Source organism: Acinonyx jubatus, chromosome C1 (genome assembly GCF_027475565.1).
Source record: "Acinonyx jubatus isolate Ajub_Pintada_27869175 chromosome C1, VMU_Ajub_asm_v1.0, whole genome shotgun sequence".
Taxonomy (NCBI): Eukaryota; Metazoa; Chordata; class Mammalia; order Carnivora; family Felidae; genus Acinonyx; species Acinonyx jubatus.
The window spans coordinates 52724686-52748866 of record NC_069381.1 but is presented as its reverse complement, the minus strand read 5'-3'; the positions used below and the strand labels follow the sequence as shown (position 1 = coordinate 52748866).

General features: G+C 35.3%; 1 protein-coding gene across 2 annotated transcripts in view; it reads right to left on the bottom strand.

The window, feature by feature from the left end:
- Nucleotides 1–24181, bottom strand: part of RAVER2 (ribonucleoprotein, PTB binding 2) — a 90995-nt gene that overhangs the window by 19608 nt on the left and 47206 nt on the right. Inside the window, exons 6-11 of one of the 2 annotated variants that reach the window (XM_027058990.2) lie at nucleotides 23283–23368; nucleotides 21550–21612; nucleotides 21281–21392; nucleotides 18671–18939; nucleotides 10924–11035; nucleotides 9224–9360 (exon numbers count right to left, since the gene is read on the bottom strand). In XM_027058990.2, the coding sequence (XP_026914791.1) occupies nucleotides 9224–9360; nucleotides 10924–11035; nucleotides 18671–18939; nucleotides 21281–21392; nucleotides 21550–21612; nucleotides 23283–23368 (779 nt within the window). Of the gene's footprint in view, nucleotides 1–9223; nucleotides 9361–10923; nucleotides 11036–18670; nucleotides 18940–21280; nucleotides 21393–21549; nucleotides 21652–23282; nucleotides 23369–24181 lie in introns of both variants that reach the window. The other variant, XM_027058989.2, reaches the window with a different exon arrangement.

Genomic DNA, 24181 nt, shown 5'->3' with positions numbered 1-24181 from the left:
GAGGATCTGTTCACTGATTTTCATTCTCATTTCTGTTTTTCAGATTATTTTTTTGTCTTTATGTTAATCATAACTTTTTTCCTGTTTTCTCCAATATTTTGCTAAGCCCATCCACTGTATTTTTGTTTCCAGATACTATACTTTTCGATTGTAGAGTTGCTATACTTCTTTTTTAGTGTATATTTCTTGCTGAAAATCCCCACCTATTCACTATGACTTTATTTTCCTTAAGTTCTTGAACATATAATCGCTGCTTTAAATAAGACCTTATCTACTAAGACCAACATCTGGGTCATCTTGGGGTCAGTTTCTATTAGTTTTCTTCTTTTTAAAAACATTTTTTAATGTTTATTTTTGAGAGAGAGGGACAGACAGAGCGGGAGTAGGGGAGGGACAGAGAGAGGGGAAGACATAGAATCCCAGGCAGGCTACAGGCCCTGAGGTATCAGCACAGAGCCCGACGCGGGGCTATAACTCATGAAATGTGAGATCTTGACCTGAGCCAAAGTCAGACACGCAACTGACTGAGCCACCCAGGTGCCCCGAATTACTTTTCTTCTTAATTGTGGGTCACATTTCTTGTTTCTTCAGTTATCTAGTAATGTTTATTTACTGAACACTATACATGGTACATCATAATGACTATACATGTGTAATCTTCCTCTGGTGATTACTGATTTTTTTTTTTATAAGAAGGAAATAACTTTGCTGAACTCAAACTCCAAAACTCTGTCTCTTCTGTGCAGGGGAGGAATCGAATCTGTTCTCAGTTCTTATCTTCTAGCTATTGTTTTCCACCAGGACCTGGAATCTCCCTTACAAACATATTTCAGAGGGTCAATTAAGTGTATTTCGCCTGAGTTTACACAGAGATTTTGAGGCTCCTTCCTAAGCAACCCCTTTTTCAGCGACTTCATGCTTACTTTTCAGCCTTGCTAATGGTTCTGAACTCGGTGCTCGGACCCCACCAGCCAGTAAATGCATGGACTACAGGTGGTGTTAGGCAAACAGCCACACAAAGACAGATCTCATCCAGTGCTGTTTCTATCTTTCAAGGACTAATTCCCCTTCGGGTTCTGCTTGCTTTTGATCATGTCCCAAGCCTTTGGATAGTTGTTTTTCTTTCATATTTAGTCCAGTTTTAATAATGGTTATCTGCAGGAGAAATAATGTGATACAGGCAACTTCACCAATATTGGAATACGAGTTAAGGATTATTATATCCATCTGGACCTCGACACATCCATCTCTCCTAATTCTTGTGCATAGCAGCTAACACAAAAGAAACAAACAAACAAACAAAAAAACGTTTTTATGAGACCCTACTTCCATGCCCGAAGAAACTTGTCCATGGTATAATGAAAATAATGTGGACTCTGTTATCACAGAAATTGTCTGCTAACTGCATGAACTTACAACGATTAACTTCTTTTCCACTTGTATTAGGGAGGCAGTCTCACAGTGTTGTCGGAAAAGGTTAAATGCTCACATCACAAAGCATACAGCGAGTGTTAAAAACAAAACAAAAACTGGGTGCCTGGGTGGCACAGTCGGTTAAGCGTCCGACTTCAGCCAGGTCACGATCTCTTGGTCCGTGAGTTCGAGCCCCGCGTCAGGCTCTGGGCTGATGGCTCAGAGCCTGGAGCCTGTTTCCGATTCTGTGTCTCCCTCTCTCTCTGCCCCTCCCCCATTCATGCTCTGTCTCTCTCTGTCCCAAAAATAAAATAAATAAACGTTGAAAAAAAAAACAAAAACAAAAACAATGTTGGTTTCTTTTCCTTAGACCTCTCCCTCCATTCCAGCAATAGAAATAAAAGGAATTCCTAAAACACAACCACTTTTTTTTCTAGTTACTTCATTCCATAAGTAACATCTAATCGAGTTCACTACACAAAGATGAAAACACAAGACTGAGAACAAAACTCACTTGATGAACAAACACAAGGCAGAAACAGAGACTGTTGAAGGGGACGATGAATCTTAATCCAGGGAAGATTCCCACATCCACAGTGTCTCTGTGTAAGCAAGTATGGAGGCAGGAGGAAGACTGGTGATGTAAAAGGCATCTTTATCATAGAATTTCTCCACGAGTGAATAGAGAAGTGTCTTTCTGAGGCTATGAGAAGTATACAATGAACCACAGTAATCTAATAAGCAAAACTGCTATTGAAAAAAAAAAAAAGAACAAATTTCAAAAGTGAAATGAATGCAAAGGTAAGGAAAAAAATTAACTTGAAAAAATTAAATCATATATGTCAGCTGGGCAGAAGGTGGAGTAGGTCAACCCTACAATTGCCTTGTTCTATGGATACAAGTACCTAACACTCCTCTCAGTGTAAGTAACCTAGAAAATGACCCAAAGACCAGCAGAACAAACTCCACAACTAAAGGCAGGCAAGAGGCTATAATGAAGAAGGTAGGAAGGGTGATGACATGGTCTGAGAGTGAAACAGACCATGGTGTCCATGGTGAGGAGGGAGCCAGTGGTATAGAAAAGAGTGGAAAACAGATTTTCACACTGGGGAGCTCATGAATGGGGAGGACAAATCTCCACAATATTTGCTTTTGAACGTGAGAGGGGCCAAATTTTGTGAGTTCTTAAAACCAGCAGGACTTAAAGGCTAGAATTTTAAAAAACAGCAGGCTGAGCTCTGGGAGAGCCTGAATGGCAGTAGGAAGCAGAGCCCCCAACCTTAAAGAAACAGCACAATAAACAGCTTGTGCAGATACAGTGTAGACCAGCAGTTTGAAAACGCGAGGGTAGATAGGAAGGAGTGGGATTTGCTCATCTCAGAGCATGGCCTGGAGACACAGGGATCACAGGGAGACTCCTCCAGGAAAAATGGAGCTGCCAGGCACCACTGCCCTCCCTACCGCACAGCATAAACAACGGCCATCTGTGGGAACCGGCATGGCACCAACTCTCCTTACCTAACTTGCTTACTCCAAGCCCCCAGCCCCGGTCTTCAGCAGATCTGCCCTTCCCAGTCATACATGCCCTAGGCTTGGCACTGTGAACCCGTCCCCGAGAAGACCAGATCACATCTCCTGTACCTTTTGTGAGACCTCAGTTCTGGCAGTAACAGGGGCAGGTCTCATTTAGCAAGCAGACCGTTGCACACCTTGCTAGAGAGCCTCTGCAGACAACTGGACTGAAGGAAAAGCAGGCCAAGACTCAACAGAACGGTACATGCAACACACACAGGAGACACTGAAGTGCCAGGCCCTGGGTGACAGGGGATACTGCCCTGTGGGATACTAGAGGATCTATTCTTCATAAGGCTATTATCATTAAAAGCATGAAAAGTAGCTGACTTTCCTAACACACAGAAACAGACAAAGGAAGTCAGAGAAAATGAGGAGACAGAAACACATTCCAAAAGACGGGCCAAACCACAGCAAGAGACAAAAGTGAAAGGAGAGAAGTAATATGCCTACCATAAAGATACTCCCTGAACTGGAGAAAAGTATAGATGACATCAGTGAGACACAACACAGAGATAAAAAAAAAAAAAATCAGAGATCAAGAACACAATAAAATTTACTTAAAAATACACTTGATGGAATGAGCTTGATGAAACAGAGGAACAAATTAATAACTTGGAAGACAGAGAAATGGAAAGTAACCAAACTGAGCAAAGGAAAGAAATTATGCAAATTGAGAATAGTCTTAGGGAACTCACTGATTTCATCAAGCATAATAACATTCATATTATAGGGATCTCAGAAGAAGAAAGAAATAAGAGGGCAAAAAAATTATTTAAGGAAATAATCTGGGAAAGTAAGTAGACATCCAGATCAGGAGGCACAGAGAGACCCCTCTAAAACTCAACTCAAGGAGGTCCATACCAAGACACATAGTAATTAAAATGGCAAAAAGTAGCAAAAAAGAAAAAGTTTTAAAAGCAGCAAGAGAAGACAATTATACACGAGAGAAACCCCATAAGGTTATCAGGATTTTTCAGTAGAAACTTTGCAGGCCAGAAGGGAATGGCATGATATATTCAAAGTGCTGAAAGAAAAAAACATGCAACCAAGAACACTCTATCCAGCAAGGTTATCATTCTGAATAGAAGGAGCGTAAAGAGTTTCCCAGACAACAAAAACTAAAGGAGTTCATGACCCCTAAACCAGTCCTACAAGAAATATTAAAGAGGACTCTTTGAGTGGAAAGGAAGACCATAAGTGAGAGTATGAAAAGTAAACAAAAAAGCAGTAAAAATAAAAATATTTCTGTAAAAATCAGTCAATGGACGCATAAAGTAAAATGATGTAAAATATGACATCATATACCTAAAATATTGGGGGAGAGGACTAAAGAATGGGTTTAAACTTAAACAACCTATATGCCAACAAACTGGACAACTTAGAAGAAACAGATAAATTCCTAGAAACAAATAACCTATCAAAACTAGGGCGGAGGAAAAACAGAAAATTTGAACTGACCAATCACCAGCAATGAAACTGAATCAGAAATCAAAAAAATGTCCCCAAACCAAAACTTCAGGACAAGACGGTTTCACAGGCAAATTCTACCAAACATTTAAAAAAGAGTTAATACCCACTCTTCTCAAACTGTTCCAAAAAAATAGAAGAGGAAGGAAAATTTCAAAATTCTATGAGGCCAGTATCACCCTGATACCAAAATCAGATACAGACACACACCCCTGTCCCCACCACACACAAAGAGAAGTACAGGCCAAGATCTCTCGTGAATATAGATGCAAAAATCCTCAATACTCTACAATTAAGTGGAATTTTTTCCCCCAGGACACAAGAATGGTTCAATATTCACAAAACAATCAACATGATACATCACATCAGTAAGAGAAAGGATAAAAATTGTGTGATCATTTCAAAAGGTGCAGAAAAAGCATTTGACAAAGTATGATGTTCACTCATGATAAAACCTCTCTGCAAAGTACGTCTAGAGGAAACATATATCAACATAATAAAGGCCTTATTTGAAAAACTCACAGTGAACATTATACTCTGTGGGGAAAAACTGAGAGCTTTCCCCTTAAGGTCAGGAACAAGACAAGGATGTCCACTCTCACCACTTTTATTCAACACAGTACTGCAAGTCCTAGGCACAGCATTTAGACAACCTAAAGAAATAAAAGACATCTAAATTGGTAAAGAAGAAATAAAATTCAGTATTTGTAGATGACACAATACCATCCATAGAAAACCCTAAAGACTCCACCAAAAAACCACTAGAAGTGATAAATGAATTCAGTAAAGCCACAAGATCTAGAATCAATGTACAAAAGTCTGTTGCATTCCTATACACTAATAATAAAAATACAATCTTGAGGCGCCTGTGTGGCTCAGTTGGTTGAGCATCCGACTCTTGATTTCAGCTCAGGTCATGTTCTCAGGGTTCATGAGATGGAGCCTCATGAGGGGCTCTGTGCTTACAATGTGGAGCCTGACTGGGATTCTTTCTCCTTCTCTCTGCCCCTTGCCCATTTGTGCTGTCTCTCTCAAAATAAAGCATAAAAAAAATAAAAATACAATCCCATTTATAATTTTACCAAATACATTAAATATGTAGGAATAAACTTACCAAAGGGATAAAAGACCTATACTCTGAAAACTACAAAACATTGATGAAAGAAATTCAAGATGATGCAAAGAAATGACACGACATTGATGCTCATGAATTGGAAAAACCAACATTATTAAAATGTCTACCCTACCCAAAGCAATCTACAGATTTAATACGATCCCTATTAAAGTACCAACAGCATTTTTTACAGAACTAGAAAAAACAATCCTAAAATTTGTATGGAACCACAAAGGATCTCAAGTAGCCAAAGCAATCTTGAAAAAAGAAAAAATAAAACTGGAGGTGTCACAATTCCAGATTTCAAGTTACATTACAAAGTGGTAGTAATTAAAACAGAATACTACTGGCATAAAAACAGACACATAGATCAGTGGAATAGAACAGAAAGCCCAGAAATAAATCCACAATCACATGGTCAATTAATCTTCAACAAAGGAAGAATCAATATCCAATGTGAAAAAGACTGTCTCTTCAACCAGTGGTGCTGGAGTAACTGGAGAGCAACATGCAGAAGAATAAAAGTGAACCACTTTCTTTCACCATACACAAAAATAAACCAAAAATGGATTAAAGACCTAAATGTGAGGACTGAAACCATAAAAATCCTTGAAGAGAGCATAGGCAGCAATCTCTCGGACACTGGCCATAGCAACACTTTTCTAGAGGTCTCCTGAGGCAAGGGAAATAAAAGCAAAAATAAACTACTGGGACTACATCAAAATAAAAAGCTTCTGCACAGCAAAGGGAACCATCAACGAGAATAAAAGGCAATCTACTGAATGGGAGAAGATACTTGGCAAATGACATATCTGATAAAGGGTTAGTATCCAAAATATACAACTCAACACCCAAAAAAATGAACAATCCATTTAAAAAATGGGCAGAAGACACAAATAGATATTTCTCCAAAGAAGACACATAGATGGCCAAAAGACACATGAAAAGATGCTCAACATCACTCATCATCAGGGAAATGCAAATCAAAACTATAATGAGATATTACCTCATACCTGTCAGAATGGCTAAAATAAAAAATTTTAAAAACAAGTGTTGGCAAGGATGGGGAGAAAAAGGAAGCTTCTTGCACTGTTGATGAGAATGCAAACTGGTGCAGCCACTTTGGAAGACAGGATCAAAATACTTCAAAATATTAAAAATAGAACTACTATGGGGCGCCTGGGTGGCTCAGTTGGTTAAGCATCCGACTTCGGCTCAGTTCATGATCTCGCAGTTTGTGAGTTTGAGCCCCGCATCGGGCTCTGCGCTGACAGCTCGGAGCTTAGAGCCTGCTTCAGATTCTGTGTCTCCTTCTCTCTCCGCCCCTGCTCTGCTCATGCTCTATCTCTCAATAATAAATAAAGGTTAAAAAAAAATTTTTTTAAAAATAGAACTACTGTATGATCCAGGAATAGTAGCGTTGGGCATTTATCCAAAACATACAAAAACATTAATTCAAAAGGATACCTGCACCCCTATGTTTATTGCAGAATTACTTACAATAGCCAATATATGGAAGCAGCCCAAGTGTCCGCTGACGAATGGACAAAGATGTGGTATATATTTGTAATGCAGTGTTACTCAGCCATAAAAAAAAAAAGAAAAAAAAAAAGAAATCTTGCCATTTGCAACAACATAGGTGGAGCTAGAGAGTATTATGCTGAGCAACAGAAATCAGAGAAAGACAAATACCATATGATCTCACTCATATTTGGAATTTAAGAAACAAAAAAAACAAGCAAAGGGAAAATAGAGACAAACCAAGAAACAGACTCAAAGTGATGGTTACAGAGAGGAGGTGGTAGGGGGAATGGGGGAAGGGATTAAAGAGTACATGCATCATGATAAAATTAAGTGATAAAAAAAAGTTACATAAAAATTAAATCATACATGTTTAAATAAATTTTTAAAAGTTTATTGTGCTTCCTCCTGTTTATAAAGTGAATTTTGTTCCTTGTAAAGAAGATAAAATTGTATAGGACTATATAAATTTTAAAAATTAACAAGAGATGATGAAACATTTACCATGAATTTACATGGTGTTTTACATGATTTTTAATATTTGCATTGTATATCTGGGATAAATATGACATGATTTGTTTACGTAGTCTTATAAATTGTTGGAAATTTAGGCTGCTTCTAATTTACAGAACTATAAACTATTTATAAATGATTTCACACATCTCTGATAATTTCCTTGGCTTTTGTCACCTGTAAATATAATTGGCATACAATTAATGTCCCTATCTCAATTACTACTTAAAATATTAATAAAGGAACAAAAATGGAATCTTAAGAAACATATAAGAGAATGCTTTCCAAGTTGTATCTGTATTAATTCATGATTACTATTCCTTAGATATAGGTCTGTTGCCACCTACTTACATCATCTTTCAATCTGTTTTCTCCATCTTTTCCACGGGTAGGTAAGAGACTTTATTATACAGTATTCGAATATTCAACTGCACCATTTTTACAGAAACTATTACACTTGTGTTTCTAGTATCCTATCATTAAAGCATAATGAGGCATCAGTTGTTCCAAGTGAATTCACACAGGTTTTCTTTTCTAAGGTTTTAGAGACAGATGAGACAAACACAGTTGCTCCAAGGAAATCAAAGTGGAAGCATTGCTCACACAGATAGGACAGAGCTGAGAAGCTGATAGGCTGAGAAATTAGAAAGAATCAGAATGGTTAATTATAAGACTCTCACGATTATATAATCCTATACTGCTAACATATACACTCTCTGCTTAAGCCACTGAAAATAACCTGAAGGAGAAAAGGCCAAAGTAAAATTGACTTATTTAAATAATAGCACAATATACCTTTTGAATATAATACTTTTTATGTTATTGATTGATTGGTTTAAATGTCAGAATAATGCCTGCAATAATGATCATGTTTCTGTATCAGTAAGCAGGGGTGAAGAACAGAGGCATTTCCTTGGGTTCCTTAGTCAGATGTACATTGATAAAAACCAGAAGTCAGCAGAGTTTTTCTGTAAAGAGCCAGAGAGTAAATATTTAATCTTATGGGTCCTATAGTCTTTGTTTAACTCTACCATTGTGGCACAACACAACCACAGACGATATGTAAATGAATGAATGTGGTGGTATTCCAATACAACTTCATTTACAAAACAGGTAGTGGGGGGGGGGGGGGGTGGCACCTGGTGGCTCAGTCGGTTGGGCTCAGGTCATGATATCACAGTCCGTGGGTTTGAGACGGAGCTCAGAGCCCGGAGCCTGCTTTGGATTCTGTGTCTCCCTCTGTCTCTGCCCCTCCCCCATTCATGCTCTGTCTCTCTCTGTCTCAAAAATAAATAAACATTAAAAAAAATTAATAAAAAAAAACAGGTATTGGGCTGGATTTGGTCTATAGTTTGTTGGCCACTAGTCAACAAACACAGTAAACACTGAGAGGGAAATATCTAGTAAAATGCTAGTTAATTTCTTGAACACGGCCTAAAACTCCAAATGAACAAGGAATATTGTATAGATGAATGCAATTTTACTTTCCTATGATATTTCCTATGATATTACAGGAATCACAATTTCAATTCTAGGAGTCACAATCACAATTATAGGAATATGAGCTCAATATATAGTTGAACCAATTTTTCTAGATATCAATACCTGAGAATCATTTACCTGTGCATAATCACCAAAAGGTTGAGAATAAGAAATGCACTTTTCCAATGTGTGTTGTGATTCATTTCCCTGAGAGATTGCATCCAGAATGTTGCTTGCAATTCCAGTCTTCTGTAGAGTGGTTTTACTTGCAGGGGCTAAAGGCAAAATCAATCATATTTTCAGCTAAAAGTTGTTTTATTGTAAGTTATAAGCAAAATACAAAACTTGTATTCCCAAAAAGAACACAAATTTTCATTAGCCAGTATATGTCTATATTTATTATGCCCAGGGGGAAAATATGTAGTATATGATGTTGTCTTGTTCATTTAAAGCAACTGAAAGTGGAAGTTTGCCCTATAGATAAATAATTTTGATGGAAACATTTTTTAGATCTATATCTAATCTCTAAAAGAAGGCAAACACGGGGCGCCTGGGTGGCTGAGTCAGTTAAGTGCCAGACTTTGGCTCAGGTCATGATCTCACGGTTCTTGAGTTTGAACCCCATTCAGGTCATGATCTCACGTTTCGTGAGTTTGGGCCTCGTGTAGGGCTCTGTGCTGACAGCACGGCGCCTGGAGCCTGGAGCCTGCTTGGAGTTCTGTGTCTCTCCCTCTCACTCTGACCCTCCCCCACCCCTGCTCATACTCTGTCTCTCCCTCTCACTTTCTTTCTCTCTAAAATATAAATAAGTTAAAAAAATGTTTTTAAAGAAGGCAAACCAAATGTAAACCAACTGTTCTTGTTAATGCAATAGTTGTAACCATCCATTTTTAGACGAGGTAAAAATGTGACATGGGAGAAGCACATTAAATTTTTTTCTGGCTCTTTAAAAAAATTACAAATCAATGTCTACATTTAAGAGGATACTTTATAAAATACAAAGAATGTATATTAAAACCTTTAATCTCCTTCATTCAGTCCTATTCTTTTTCCCAGAGGTAACAGTTTAGAATTTATTTTCCAAAATATACAGCTTTAAACAAACATGAATGGAATCTCTTTGTTCCTACATTGGCTTTTTTCACTTAATTTGCTTTAGAGATAATTTCATATTAGTACGTGTACCTCTCCCTCAATTACCAAAAAAATTATACTGTATTCTATTTTATGATGAACTAATTTTTATTTAACCACTCCACTACTGAAGAACATTAAGGTACTTTTCAGTTATACCAACTGACAGCCAACATTGTAGTGAATATCCCAGTACCCAGAGCATATACCACATTTTTGATTTTCCTTTAAAATTATAACTTATTCTAACTGAAGACCTGAGAAGGCCTTTCAAGAGAGTAAACAAGAGTTCAACCTCTGCCAATTATCATTAGCTCAGGTATTTTGGGGTAGTTTGCAAATATTCTGGATAGTAGATTACTTACATAGGCTCTTTTTTAAAAATACGGTTCTATATGTATTGCAAAGCATTATAGTATTGTCAATAATTCCTTTGCTCAATTATTTTCTATCATGATTCAATTATTCAATAACTTAATTATATTCTTAATAAAATATTACAAAAGATATTTTCCTTAAATAATCAGAATGCATTTTAAGTGTCTTAATTTTAGTTACTCTTTAAATTTAAAGGCTGGTCATAACTTAAGCTTTAATTAGTCAATAAGCATTATTTGCTTTCATTAAATTAAAAATTAAAGTAAAACTGATTATAGAAAATATTCAATACAACTCCAAAATATTAATACTGAGCTCTCACTTACATGATAAGCACACACTGGGCAACACACTTGCCAAGTTCAAGTATGGATTTTTACTGAGCCGTATTTCTTTTGGTGGTTCTCCCAATAGTGAAGTCTGATTCTTAGAAGCAGCCTATTTATCAAAAACAAAAGAGTAGGTGCTTACTAGGAGGTACAAGAAAATAAAGATACATAAAGAGTAATGCCAATTCTTCAATAAATCCAGTCCAGTGTAATAAAAATCTGTGGAACCTAATATTTGAACATATTAAGTTATGGGATATTTCTGGATATTGATTAAAATTATCACATTCCACTTGCTATTTTTGTCAATTAGTTGTTTTTTTTTTTAACTATTCTAGAACCATAAAACTTCAGAACTGAAAGAAAATTAAAGGCCTTCATATAAATCCTTCTCATTTGAATTAGGAGAGAATTCATCTTCATAAGAAAAGACAAATCCCATACCTTTTTTCCAGAAATATTGTTATCCACATTTTCTTATTAAGATTTCTATTTTATATTGTACAGCTACAGCCAAATGATAAAGGAAAGCTTATTTATCTTTGGTTCTAAGAATAATACCAAACAAAATCAGTGGACTTAACAAGATCCAAATACACATTTAGATGATAACCCTAGAAACATTTCTTGAAAAGATATGCTATCAATATAATTTTATATAACAAGGTATAAGGGTATTTCTTTATTTCTAATATTTCTTTAATACTATTTCTAGTATTTGTAGTATTTCTTTAAACAGAAAGGGCTGATTCTTCAGATCATTTCAATTTCTTCCAACAAAATTTTGTGCTTTTCGTTCCCTGTTGGTAAAAATTTTTAAAGACGACAATTCAGATTACTATAATAAAGTCAAAGCTAGCAGCTAAGTTTTCATTTCCAAATTAATTTTTATTTTGTTCTCCAAACAGAATGAAGAAAGTATAATCTCAAGTGCTTATTTCTATATTTGAGAGCCAGAGCTCTTTTTATTTGTTCCTTATCTGGCCAACATTACTGTATTTGGATTGAGAAATCTATCTTGCATCTCTTCATAAGCCCCAAAGTAGGGCTTGTGATATGTAAATCACAGATGTAAATGTATTCATCCATTCACATATATTTACTGAATGTTCACTATGCTTCAGGCACTGTGGTATTGATAACCCCAAAATGAGTAAGACAGGAATACTACCCTTAAGAAATTCACAGTCAAGCAGATACAATAGCTCAAAAGAAGTCTGAGGTGGAACCCTAAGATTCTAGGTGGGAGCTAAAACCATTAGATGTTTGCCAAAAGAAAGCAGATAGCACCAGAAAAGACAATGTCTTAGAATTCAGTAACTGAGTAAAGGTAGCCAGCAAAGTACTCTCAGATTTTGTTTCTAAAGTACTTACATGGCCAAGGTAATCAGATTCTATCCTATCAGGGGTTCTCTAGCTATGAAAGAGAATCAATCATAAAATTTTAAAACGTACAGAGTCTGCCGACAAAGAAAAGCCCTGGACCAAATGGCTTCAATGGATAATTCAATAAGACATTTAAAGAGGAATTAAAACCAATTCTTCTTAAACTCTTCCACAAACCTGATGAAGAGAAAATACTTCTTAACGTATTCTATGAGACCAGCATCGCCCTAGTACCAAGACCAGACAGACACTACAAAAAAGAAACTACAGACCGATATCGAATATCACTATCTGTGCTAAAATCACCAACAAAACACAAGCAAGTCAAATTCAGTGGATTATTAAAAGGGTTATATGCCATAACCAACTGGGATTTATTCACAGAACACAAGGACAATTCAACATACAAAAATCATTCAATGTAATACACTACATTAACAGAATGGAGAAAAAACCCCACATGATGCAGAAAAAACCTCAAATGATGCAGAAAAAGCATCTAACAAAATTCAGCACAGTTTCATGATTAAAATTCAACAGGCTAAACATATTAGGAATAGAGGGAAACTACCTTAATACAACAAAAGTTATATATGAAACATTACACTCAATGGTGAAACACTGAAATATTTCCCTCTAACATCAAGAACAAGACAAAGTTGTCTGCTTTCACCACTTCTGTTCAACATAATACTAGAAGTTCTAGCCAGAGCAATTAGGCAGGAAAAAGAAATAAAAGGCATCCAAACTAGAGTGGAAGAAGTAAAATGGTCTCTGCTTGCAGATGACATGAAAACCCTAAGTAGCACACACATACAGACACAAACTGTTGGAGTAAATGAATTTAGCAAAGTTGCAGGATATAAAATCAACATGCAGAAATCAGTTACATTTCTACACACTGATAATGAACAATCCAAAAAGAAAGTTAAGAAAACAGTTCCACTTACAACATAATCAAAAAGCATAAAATATAAGATTAACCAAATCAAGAAGGAAAAATACCTGTCTACTAAAAACTACACAACATGGCTAAAAGTGATACTTGAGCAGAAATCTCAATAAAGTGAGAGATTAAGCCATGAAAACATCTAAGACTGCACTGTCTGACATGGTAGCCACTATCTACACATGAATACTCAGCATACAAAATGTGAACAGTTTAAACTGAGCTGTTTGTGAAATGTAAGATATATACTAAATCGCAAAGAATTAGTACCAAAGAAAGAATGCAAAGTATCTTAGTAGTTCAGTATATATTACATTTGGTAATAGTATTTTGAATATGCTGAGTTAAATATTAAAATATCAAAAAACATTGCTGAAATAAAAGACATAAATAAATGGAAAGATATCCTTTGTTCATGGGTTAGACGACATAATGTTGTTAAAATGTCAATATTAACCAGAGTGACCTCCAGATTCAATACAATCGCTATCAAAATTCTAACTTTTCTTTGCAGAAGAAGAAAAATCTACCCTAAAATTCATATGGAATTTCAAGGGACCCCCAAAATAGTAAAAACAATGTTGAAAAGGTGAAAAATAAGAACAAGAATAGAGGGCTCATACTTTGTGATTTCAAACTTACTACAAAGCAACAGTAATCATAACACTATAGTATTGGCATAAAGACACACAGACAAATGGAATAGAATAGAAAGCCCAGAAATAAGTCCCTGCATATATAGTTAAATGATTTTTGACAATAGTCAATGGGGACAGGACAGTTTTTTCAACAAAAGTGCTGGGAAATCTGGGTATCACATGTAAAAGAATAAAGTGGATCCTTACCCTACACCACATACAAAAATAAACTCAAAAATCAAAGACCAAAATTAAGAACTAAAATTATAGAATTCTTAAAAGCTTAGGTGGAAGGCTTCATGATATTCAATTTGCCCATGAATTTTTGGGTCTGACACCAAAAGCAGAAGCAAAAAAAAAACACAGAAAGAAAGAAAGAAAGAAAGAAAGAAAGAAAGAAAGAAAGAAAGAAAGAAAAGAAAGAAAAGAAAAGAAAAGAAAGAAAGGGAAAAGGAAGGAAGGAGGGAAGGAAGAAGAAAAGAGAAGGAAAGGAAAGAAAGAAAAGGAGGGAGTGGGGGAGAGAAAGGAAGGAAGGATGGAAGGATCACATGTTGGGTCACAAAATAAGTCTGAACAAACTTAAGAATACTGAAATCATATTGAGTACTGTTCTGACCACAGTGGTATGAAACCAGAAATCAAACAGGAGAGAAACTGGAAAATTTATATACGAATAAATTAAACAACACATTCCTGAACAACCAATAGGTCAAAGAAGAAATCAAAAGAGAAGTCAAAAAGGATCTTGACACCAATGAAAATGAAATATAACATACCAAAACTTATGGATGCAGCAAAAGCAGTTCCAAGAAAGAAGTTTATAGTAATGCGTACATGAAGAAAAAAGATCTCAAACAACCTAACATTATACATCAAGGAACCAGAAAAAGAAACAAACTAAGCCCAAAATTAGCATAAAGAAGAACACAGTAATGATTAAAGCATAAATAAATGAAATACAGACTAGAAAGATCCATGAAACTAAGTGTTGGCATCCTGAAGAGATAAACACAACGGATAGACCCTGACTAGACTACCCAAGAGAACAAGAGAGGACTCCAATAGTTACAAATGAAAGAGGAGACATTAAAACTGATACCACAGAAATACAAGGGATTGTAAGAAACTATTACCAAGAAATATTTGCCAACAAATTGGATAACCTACAAAGAAATGGATAAATTCCTGGAAACCTATACCCTATCAAGACCAAATCATTATAAAAATAGAAAATCTTATCAGACCAATAATGAAGTAAAGAGTAGTCAAAAACCTCCCAACAATGAAAATAACAGGACTAGATGGCTTCACTGGTAAACTGTACCAGACATTTAACGAAAAATTAATGCCATTTCTTCTGAAACTCTTCCAAAATGTTCAAGAGGAGAGAATACTTTCCTAATTTATTTAATGAGGCCAGCATTACCTTCATACCAAAGCAAGAACACTGCAAGAAAATAATATTACAGACCAATATCCCTGATAAACACAGATGCAAAACTCAACAAAATACTAGCAACCCAAATTCAGCAATACATTAAAAAGATTGTACATCATTATCAAGTAAGATAGACAACTCAGAAATAAACCCACACATATGTGGTCAATCTTTGACAAGGGAGCCAAGAATTCACAATGGAAAAAAGGACATCTCTTTAATAAATGGTGCTGGGGAAATTGGACATCCACATGCTAAAGAATGAGAATGGACCCTGATCTTACACCACACACAAAAATTCACTCAAACTGGATTAAAGACTTAAATATAGGATCAGAAGGCATAAAACCCCTAGGAGAAAATATAGGAAAAAAACTCCTTGACATTAGTCTTGGCAGGGACTTTTTGGATATGACACCAAAAGCAAAGGCAACGAAAGTAAAAATAAACAAGTGGAACTACATCAAACTAAAAAATTTCTGTACAGCAAATGAAAACACAATCTACTGAATGGGAGAAAAGCAATATGACCATAATGAGAAACAGTATAGAAGTTCCTAAAAAAAATAAACAATTACCGTATGATCCAGCAGTCCCATTTCTGGGTATATATTCACAGGACATGAAATCCCTGTCTCAAGTGTCATCTGCACTCCCATGTTCACTGAAGCACTATCCCCAACAGACAAGATATGAAAACAACAGAACTGCTCTTTGATGGGTGAATAAAAAAAAGTGTGTATATATTCAGTCTTAAATAGGAAAGAAATCTTGCCATTTGTGATAATGAGGATGGACCTTGAGGGCATTATGCTAAATAAAAAAAGTCAGAGAAAAACGAATCCTGTATGATCTTACTTACATGCAGAATAAAAAAAAAAAGAAAAGAAAAGAAAAAACAAGCTTATAGATACAGAAACCAGATGGGTGCTTATCAGAGACAGAGGTGAGCAAAACAGGTGAAAAAAGCCAAAAGGTACAAACTTCCAGTTATGAAATAAATAAGTGATGGGGATGTGATGTACAGGATGTGACTATAGTTAATAAAACCACGTTGCATATTTGAAAGTTGCTAAGAGAACAAATCTTAAAAGTTCCCATTATACACAAAAAAATTATAATATATGTATGTATGGTAATGAATATTAACTAGACTTACTGGGGTGGTCATTTTGTAATATGTGTGATATGTATCAAATCCTCATATTGTATATCAGAAACTAATATAATGCTGTATGACAATTATACCTTAACAAAAAAATTTCTTAAAAACGTAAGTCTAAAACTCTAAAGTTGAATGAAACCAATTATGTTTAACAAAATCAAATTTCTTGCTTCATTCTTGGAAAACACACTTTGAAATTACCTGGCCCAAACCCCTACTGTCAAAAGAGGAATCACTTTACAGCAATCTGTACCAATGCTCATTTCATGGCTACTTAATTGTTTTCAGTGACAGGACAGTCACATCTTAGTGAAAGAATCAAGCTTTTTGTTTGTGTGAAAGCTTCAACTGCTCTTTGTTGTATTAAGCCTAATACAGTATTTTGTTATATAAAGCCTAATGCTTTACTGTAGCTCATAGTTACTGGACTAGTTCTGCCTACTGGTGAAACACAAAATACCCTGTGACTAGTCTGAGAATATATTTTTTAAATAGATATCCAGCTTGTCTTCTCTTTCAGGGTTACATGTCTCCATTTCCCTCAATTTTTTTCACAGAACCTGTTTTCCTGGCCTTGCACCACTCTGGCTGTTTTCCTCCTGATAGACTCTGCCCATTATGTGAATCACCTCAAATCAAGCTTTTCTAAAGAGCTGGCGCTTTCTGTGCAAAAAGATATAGCATATTCATATATGAGTTCCGACTGTTTAATTTCCCTCAAAAACCCCCAAAATTAATACTGCAGATAAATTTTTAAAATTCATTCTACAAGATCTGCCTTAGCTTTCTCAATGAACAACTGTAGGGCATCCCATCCATATCTGCTGCTATGACTAGTTGACAATAAAACCACCTCCAGATTAATCTAATTATTTTGACATTTCAATACAGCCAACTACATGAATTTTTTTCCCTCACATGCTGCTTATAACCTGAGTTTTATACTACTTACAAACCAAAGGGTACTTCAGGGTATGAATATAAATTAAATGTACTTTATTCTACCTACCAAGTTTAACATTTACAAATGTCGCTGGTCTAAGAACAAATAAAATAATTGGGTAAACCTTCAAGAATTAAAACAGAGATTAGATTCTTTTGAGCAGACCAGAGTTTAATAACTGACTTCGACATTTTTCAGATAAAATAAAATTGGTTTTGCCTTTACATATTAAACTAATACCTAGTTACAGAGTATAAATTTAAAGTAGAAAAAATTAACATTTTGAAAAGCGTTGGGGCGCCTGGGTGGCTCAGTCGGTTAAGCGTCCGACTTCGGCTCAGGTCATGATCTCGCAGTTCGTGAGTTCGAGCCCTGCATCAGGCTCTGTGCTGACAGCTCAGAGTCTGGAGCCTGTTTCAGATTCTGTGTCTCTCTCTCTCTCTCTCTCTGACCCTCCCCCGTTCATGCTCTGTCTCTCTCTGTCTCAAAAATAAATAAACGTTAAAAAAAAAAATTTAAAAAAAAAGCGTTATTATTTCATTAGCCTCATAAATAACATCATATCATTAGATAAGTATTAATGATACTCTTAAGCTTTTCCAAACTACAAATTTTGAACTTGGTTTATATTTCATTTCTAAAATATCAAGTATTTGTGAATATTAGAATTCTGAATTCTAATTGAAATACTGAATTTTAGAAAAGTATCTATAAGAATAAAGAATCCATATTTATTTTACAGACTTAAAAAACTCATTTTCTTGAAATTGAAATTATTTTATTTACAAACTGGTAAGTAATTAAGCATAGTCACAAACATCAGCTGGCATAACCTATCAAAAGATGGGCTGTTTGCTTATAATAACAGTTTTATGAGTGCAATATTTTCTTCTATTTTGAGAAGTAAATGCACACTATGAAAAAGTCATCATGTCATGGATATATCAATCATCTAGTTTGTAATCCACATTTCTATACTTTAAGTATATTATTAACTTTCTTTGGAATTTAAAAATACTGAAGATACTTTATGATACTTCATAAATTACATTACCTGTAAAATAAGCCCCAAATTAGAATCCTGTAGAATTAGAATTTAAAAAATTTTAAAAGAATAGACATATATATTCCTGCATATTATCTACATACATGTAGCATACACATGTATATGTGTGTACTTGTGTGTTTGTGTGTGTGTATGTATGCATAAACATAATTTTCTTACCCCTGAACTTATCTCCGAGCCTCTTGGCTGACTCTGCTGTTGCTTATGGTGTCCTGTCAGCAAGCCTCCTGCAGTAAGGTTTGGAAAGCTCTGAAGATAAGCTTGTGACCCTGAGAAATTTCCTTCTGCCTTCCCCACCGAGGCTGGCTGTTTCTCCTGAGTATTCCCATGCCCTGGCCCAGCTTGTCCAGCAATGTGCTGATTTGGAAAGAATGGTAACATGCCCATTCCAGCTGTTATAGTTGTTTGAGTTGGAATCAGATTAGATGCTGTAGTAAACCACAAATGCAAAAAGGTTTGATTAGACGAGTTCTTCACAACAGTCCTTTGGATTTTTGTTAAGTTATGGGCAAAATGTGGAAAAAACTATTTTGTGCCCGTTAGAGAAGAGTTATATTCAAAACGTGAAGTTAGTGCTTGTAAAGTAGCAGGTTTCCATATGGGGGTAATAAAAACAAACCCTATAACAGTAATCATGCTTCCCTTATTTTCAACAACTTCCAGGACAATCTCAAGGATATTTTTTAACTCCAAGTTTTAGCTGTCTATTGTAAAATATGAGAGCAAAATGTGTATACTTTTTGGCACTTAAGTTACATCAGGTGCCTTTGTTTTAATGCCCAATCACTGTAATTTGCCTGCTTCCATAAATAATTAAGTCTTCAGCTGAAAAAATTCTCTGACACCTAAAAATAAAGTTAAATCCAACAATAGTTTTGGTCAGCCAACTTGTACCAGTTCATAACAGCTGACTATGGGTATCTTTTCCCAGCTCCTGAATTCAGTGTCTTCATGTGGGTAGTGTGCAATTGGCCATGACTTGTAGTCCTTACACGTAGACCTCTACAAATGCTGTGAAAATCAAGACTTTTTTTTAGACCTAGAGAGCTGGTTTTTAAACATCAGCATAACCCTGGTTTAAAAAACAGTAATATTTGTGAATAGATAGGCACCAATTTAACACATGAAAGCTTTACATTTTTATTTACAGGAAATACCAAGAAATTCTGGAAGAGATGAAAATTTTAATAGGAAAATTTTGAACCATTCCACTTTTTAAAAATCTATGGCTCACAATTAGAAGAAAAGAGCTAATTTTGATAAGTACGTTAAGTCAAATTTATATTTTACAAATTCACTGAACAAATTTCTTAAATTATTTCTAGTACTAAATAGAGGTGGATACTTCTTCTAGCAATGTATTTATTTGGACATTTTGAATTTTAAATGTTCTTAAAGCAGTTTATGCAAAAGCAAATAGCTTATTATTTAACCCAACACAAATAATAAACATCTACATGAAGGGTGGGTGGCTCTCGGTTAAGCATTCAACTTCGGCTCAGGTCGTGATCTCACGGATAGTGGGTTTGAGCCCCACATGGAGCTCTGTGCTGAAAGGTCAGAGCCTAGAGCCTGCTTTGGATTCTGTGTCTCCCTCTCTCTCTCTCTGCCCCTCCCCTGTTCGTTCTCTGTTGCTCTCTTTTAAAAATAAATAAATGTTAAAAAATTTTTTTAAACATCTGCATGAGCTTTTAGTGATATAAAATTTAATTTTTGGAAAAGGCTCCATCATACCATAAAAATTTCTACACCTGTCTGTATACTAGTTTAACTTTCACCCAGTCAATTTAAACAATCAGAATTGATGGATTTATTTGATCATTTGACTTGCTGGCTTCCTGCAAAGGCAAAATATACTACCCTATATTTAATTGACTTTTTTTTTAAATTACTTGTGGCCCTTCTCTTTTCCCAGCATAATTACTTAAGACAAATTTCAATTACACTTCAAACTGAAAGTTCCTTTCAAATAGCATTCCAATAAGAAATCTTGGTATACCAGATGCTTTTGTTTTTCTAAAAAATAATTGTTTTGTTTAAATTTGTCATCTTTTCAGGGGCACCTGGGTGGCTCGGTTGGTTAAGTGTCCAACTTCGGCTCAGGTTATGATCTCACAATTGTGGATTCGAGCCCCGCATCGGGCTCTGTGCTAACAGCTCAGAGCCTGGAGCCTGTTTCAGATTCTGTGTCTCCCCTCTGTCTGCCCTCCCCCACTCGCGCTGTCTCCCTCTGTCTCAAAAATAAAGAAACATTTAAAAAAATGTTTAAATTTGTCATCTTTTCAGAAACACAGAGTACACATGTTGTTATTTTTCTTCAACTACTAGTTTGGAGATCACATTTAAAAAATAATACAAATAAATTATCAAAGTTTACCAAAATACCACATATTTCTTTAAAAGCTAAGGGTTTCTTATTCAGGCAAAAATTAAATGGATATCTATGTAATATGTTGTCAGCCCAGTGGGCAGCACGTCACTCTCAAAGGGATCTATGTCTTTGCCTCATGCTGCTGTGAACATTCATCAAATATTAAAGCATATCCAACAGGGAAAATGTGATCTTGGCATGGAAGCAAGTCCATCAATAACTTATCAATAGTTTTCTTATATGAAAAATAGAAAAGCCAAGAGGGCTCTTAAAATTTTAAATGACTGAATAAAACTCAAATTTAACCTTTCTGTAAATATAAGCAGAATATAGGTAAACCATCTTTAAATCTCAAATCTGACTGGTTCCAGACTTCTCGGTAAATGCATGTCATTTACTTTTATGTGCTTCTCCATGATGACCCAACTCTGTTTTCAAAGGAAGCGCTGACCCCATCCCTACTGTGGTTTGAAGTATCATGGCTGGGGGATCTCCAAGTAAGCCCGGTTTCTGCAAAAGAAGAAAAGAAAATAAGACTTCTGCTCATGGCAGCAGGATATCACCAAATGAAAAGGCTACACATGTGAATGTTCATAAACAATCTGACAGCCTGAATACAGAAAAGGAATGAACTCAATTCCAAAGAAAAAAACAATGCCATACTTACATTATTAGGAATATTCTCAAACTTCATTAATTGTTGCTGTGCCAATGGTACGTGAGAAAGATTCTGAAGGAATAAATTAGAAGTATTACCCATAACTGTGCTCTGTGAAAATGATAAAGCATCGAGTTAGTTTAATTTTCAAAAGCTACTTTTCACAGAACTCAATTCATTTTAAAGTTCAATTCTCCAGTTGATCTGAGCAAAAGCCAATAGCTTCTTAATATCCTACTTTCCTACTTCAGGCAATGCTAATTAATTCTTTTAATAATATACAAGATGTGATTATGTGGTCATAGAACTAACTCCAGATCTTCTTTTTTTCTTTCATCCTTCTTCCTTCCCCCCACCCCCTTTTGGCTTTATGTCACTGTCATTCAATCATTTATTTATTCATTTAATCATCCAACACATATTTACTGAGCACTTACTGTGTGCCAGGTACAGTGCTACACAATGAGAAATACAAAATACAATCTGCCCTCACAGATCTTAGAGGTTCCTGAGGGAGGGAGACATTAATATTAAAAACATGTAATTACAAACGGTGATGAGTATGTGAAAGAAAAATACAGGAGCTATGAGAATAGTTGGGGATTTGATTTAGGTTGGTGAATTCAAGGAAATTTTCCCTGAGGAACTAACTCTTGCACAGAGATCTGAAGGCTGTGGAGAAAGAACTAGGTGAAGTCTGGGGGACTTAGGTGGTATTGAGGTGGGGAGCATTCCAGGTAGAAGCAGCAGCAGGAGCAAAGAACGAAGAAGAGAGCAAAGTCCTTCGAGGACCAAAAGCAGGCCATTATTGCTGGGACAGTGATACCCAATGAACAGGAGAGGCAGCAGAGGCCAGCTTGGATAGACCTTCTGGGCAAAATTAAGCATTCTTGTCTTAATTCTAAAATAAAGAGAATATCGTCAGTACTCTGAACTCCCCTCTCATGTCACTCTTCACAACTTATTAGAATTAACATTTGTTTTCTATATTTGTTGAAATTCTTCAAGAACAAAGGACTATGAATGTTTTTGTTCAATGCTATAGCCTCAATGACCAGCACAGTGTCCAGTACATGTTAGATTCTCAATATGTTGACTAAATGAATGAATAAAGACCCTCTAATGTACAAGGTCCTACGTTAGATTCCAAAAATGAAAAATAAATAAAAGATAAACCTTTTCTTCAAAAGCTCAGTTTAGGACTACTCCTTCATTAAGCTACATTAATCATCTATCATACATTAGGTTGGATTTGTAATTAGGCTTTTATATAGACACAGCAGTACCAGAAATTAATGAGTAGTATTTATCTCCAATATTATGTTTACATACAAATACGTTTTAAAATACTTATCTGAAGGTAAGAAACACATTTTTATTCTTGTATGAATTATTTTCATATAGACTAAAATTTAAAAATTAAGAGTTCACATTCATTTTTTTCTTTCTGTGAATACTTTGAGTTAAGACCACATAAGACTTGTTTTTACTACTTATTTCTAGAAAAATATGCCACAAAATACACCTCTCTTCCCTTAATGCCCTATAAACAGAACTATACTGCTTTGATCAGCTTAATTTGATCTGATGTCCTGTGTTTTCATGTAGCCATAGTTATTACTAAGAATTTTTTTTTAGAGATGAAATACTCATTTAACTTCTCAAGAATTTTAAATGTTAAGAGCAAACAAATGAGTCACTCCAAATGTTTGATACTTCAGTACTCAATGCCATTTATATACCTGATGTGCTTTATTCAGATGTAAAAATGCAGGGGAGATGGATGGATTCATCAGATGTGGCAAGCTGTGAGGTGTTCCAAGAACTGCTTTTAAGAAAATAAAATATTTAACGTCATGACATACATGGGATTCAAAAACAAATAAACTCCAAAAAGGGTAAATAAATAGTTTTTAAAACTTTTAACAAGTTTATTGAAAGGTCAATTATATACTGACCTTGTCACACAAGAAGTAACAAGCTCCCTTCCCCGTGATTCAAAATCAGAATTTGATTTCAAATCCCAACACCTTCTTGTCAAGATAATAAAACACCAACCCTAGGCTTTCTCTTCTCTAGTTCTTAGAGCAACAAAACTAACTCCATGTATTAGAGTAAGTATAATACTAATTGAACCCCTGTCATTTGCTCCATATTTGTGTTAGATTTTTGGGGTATGTTGGCAGGGAGTAGGGTGGGTGGGAAAGCCAAGAACATACAGTCTTTTCCTTTGAAGAGCTTACAACCCATTTAAGAAGACAATATATGTACATAAAAATATTTATATAATAAAAACAAAAGAAACAATACATAGTTGATAAAAGGAATAAATAGCCACACTTTTTACCAAGTTTGCCTGATGACAAATACCAGAGTATATATTAAAAGAGATGTTTTCAAAATAAATAATAGACAGAAACATGAGATAGAAAATATGTGAAGTAATTTCATCTAATTATTACAAAGCAACTAGGAATGGTCAGGCATAGAAAGTGCTTCAAAAAGCATTTCATCTTAGGGAGCCTGGCTGGCTTGGTTGGTAGAACGTGTGACTCATGTGGCTCTTGATCTGTGGGTCATGAGTTTAAGCCTGACATTGGATGGAGAGCTTACTTTAAAAAAATAAAGAATTGTGTTGTCT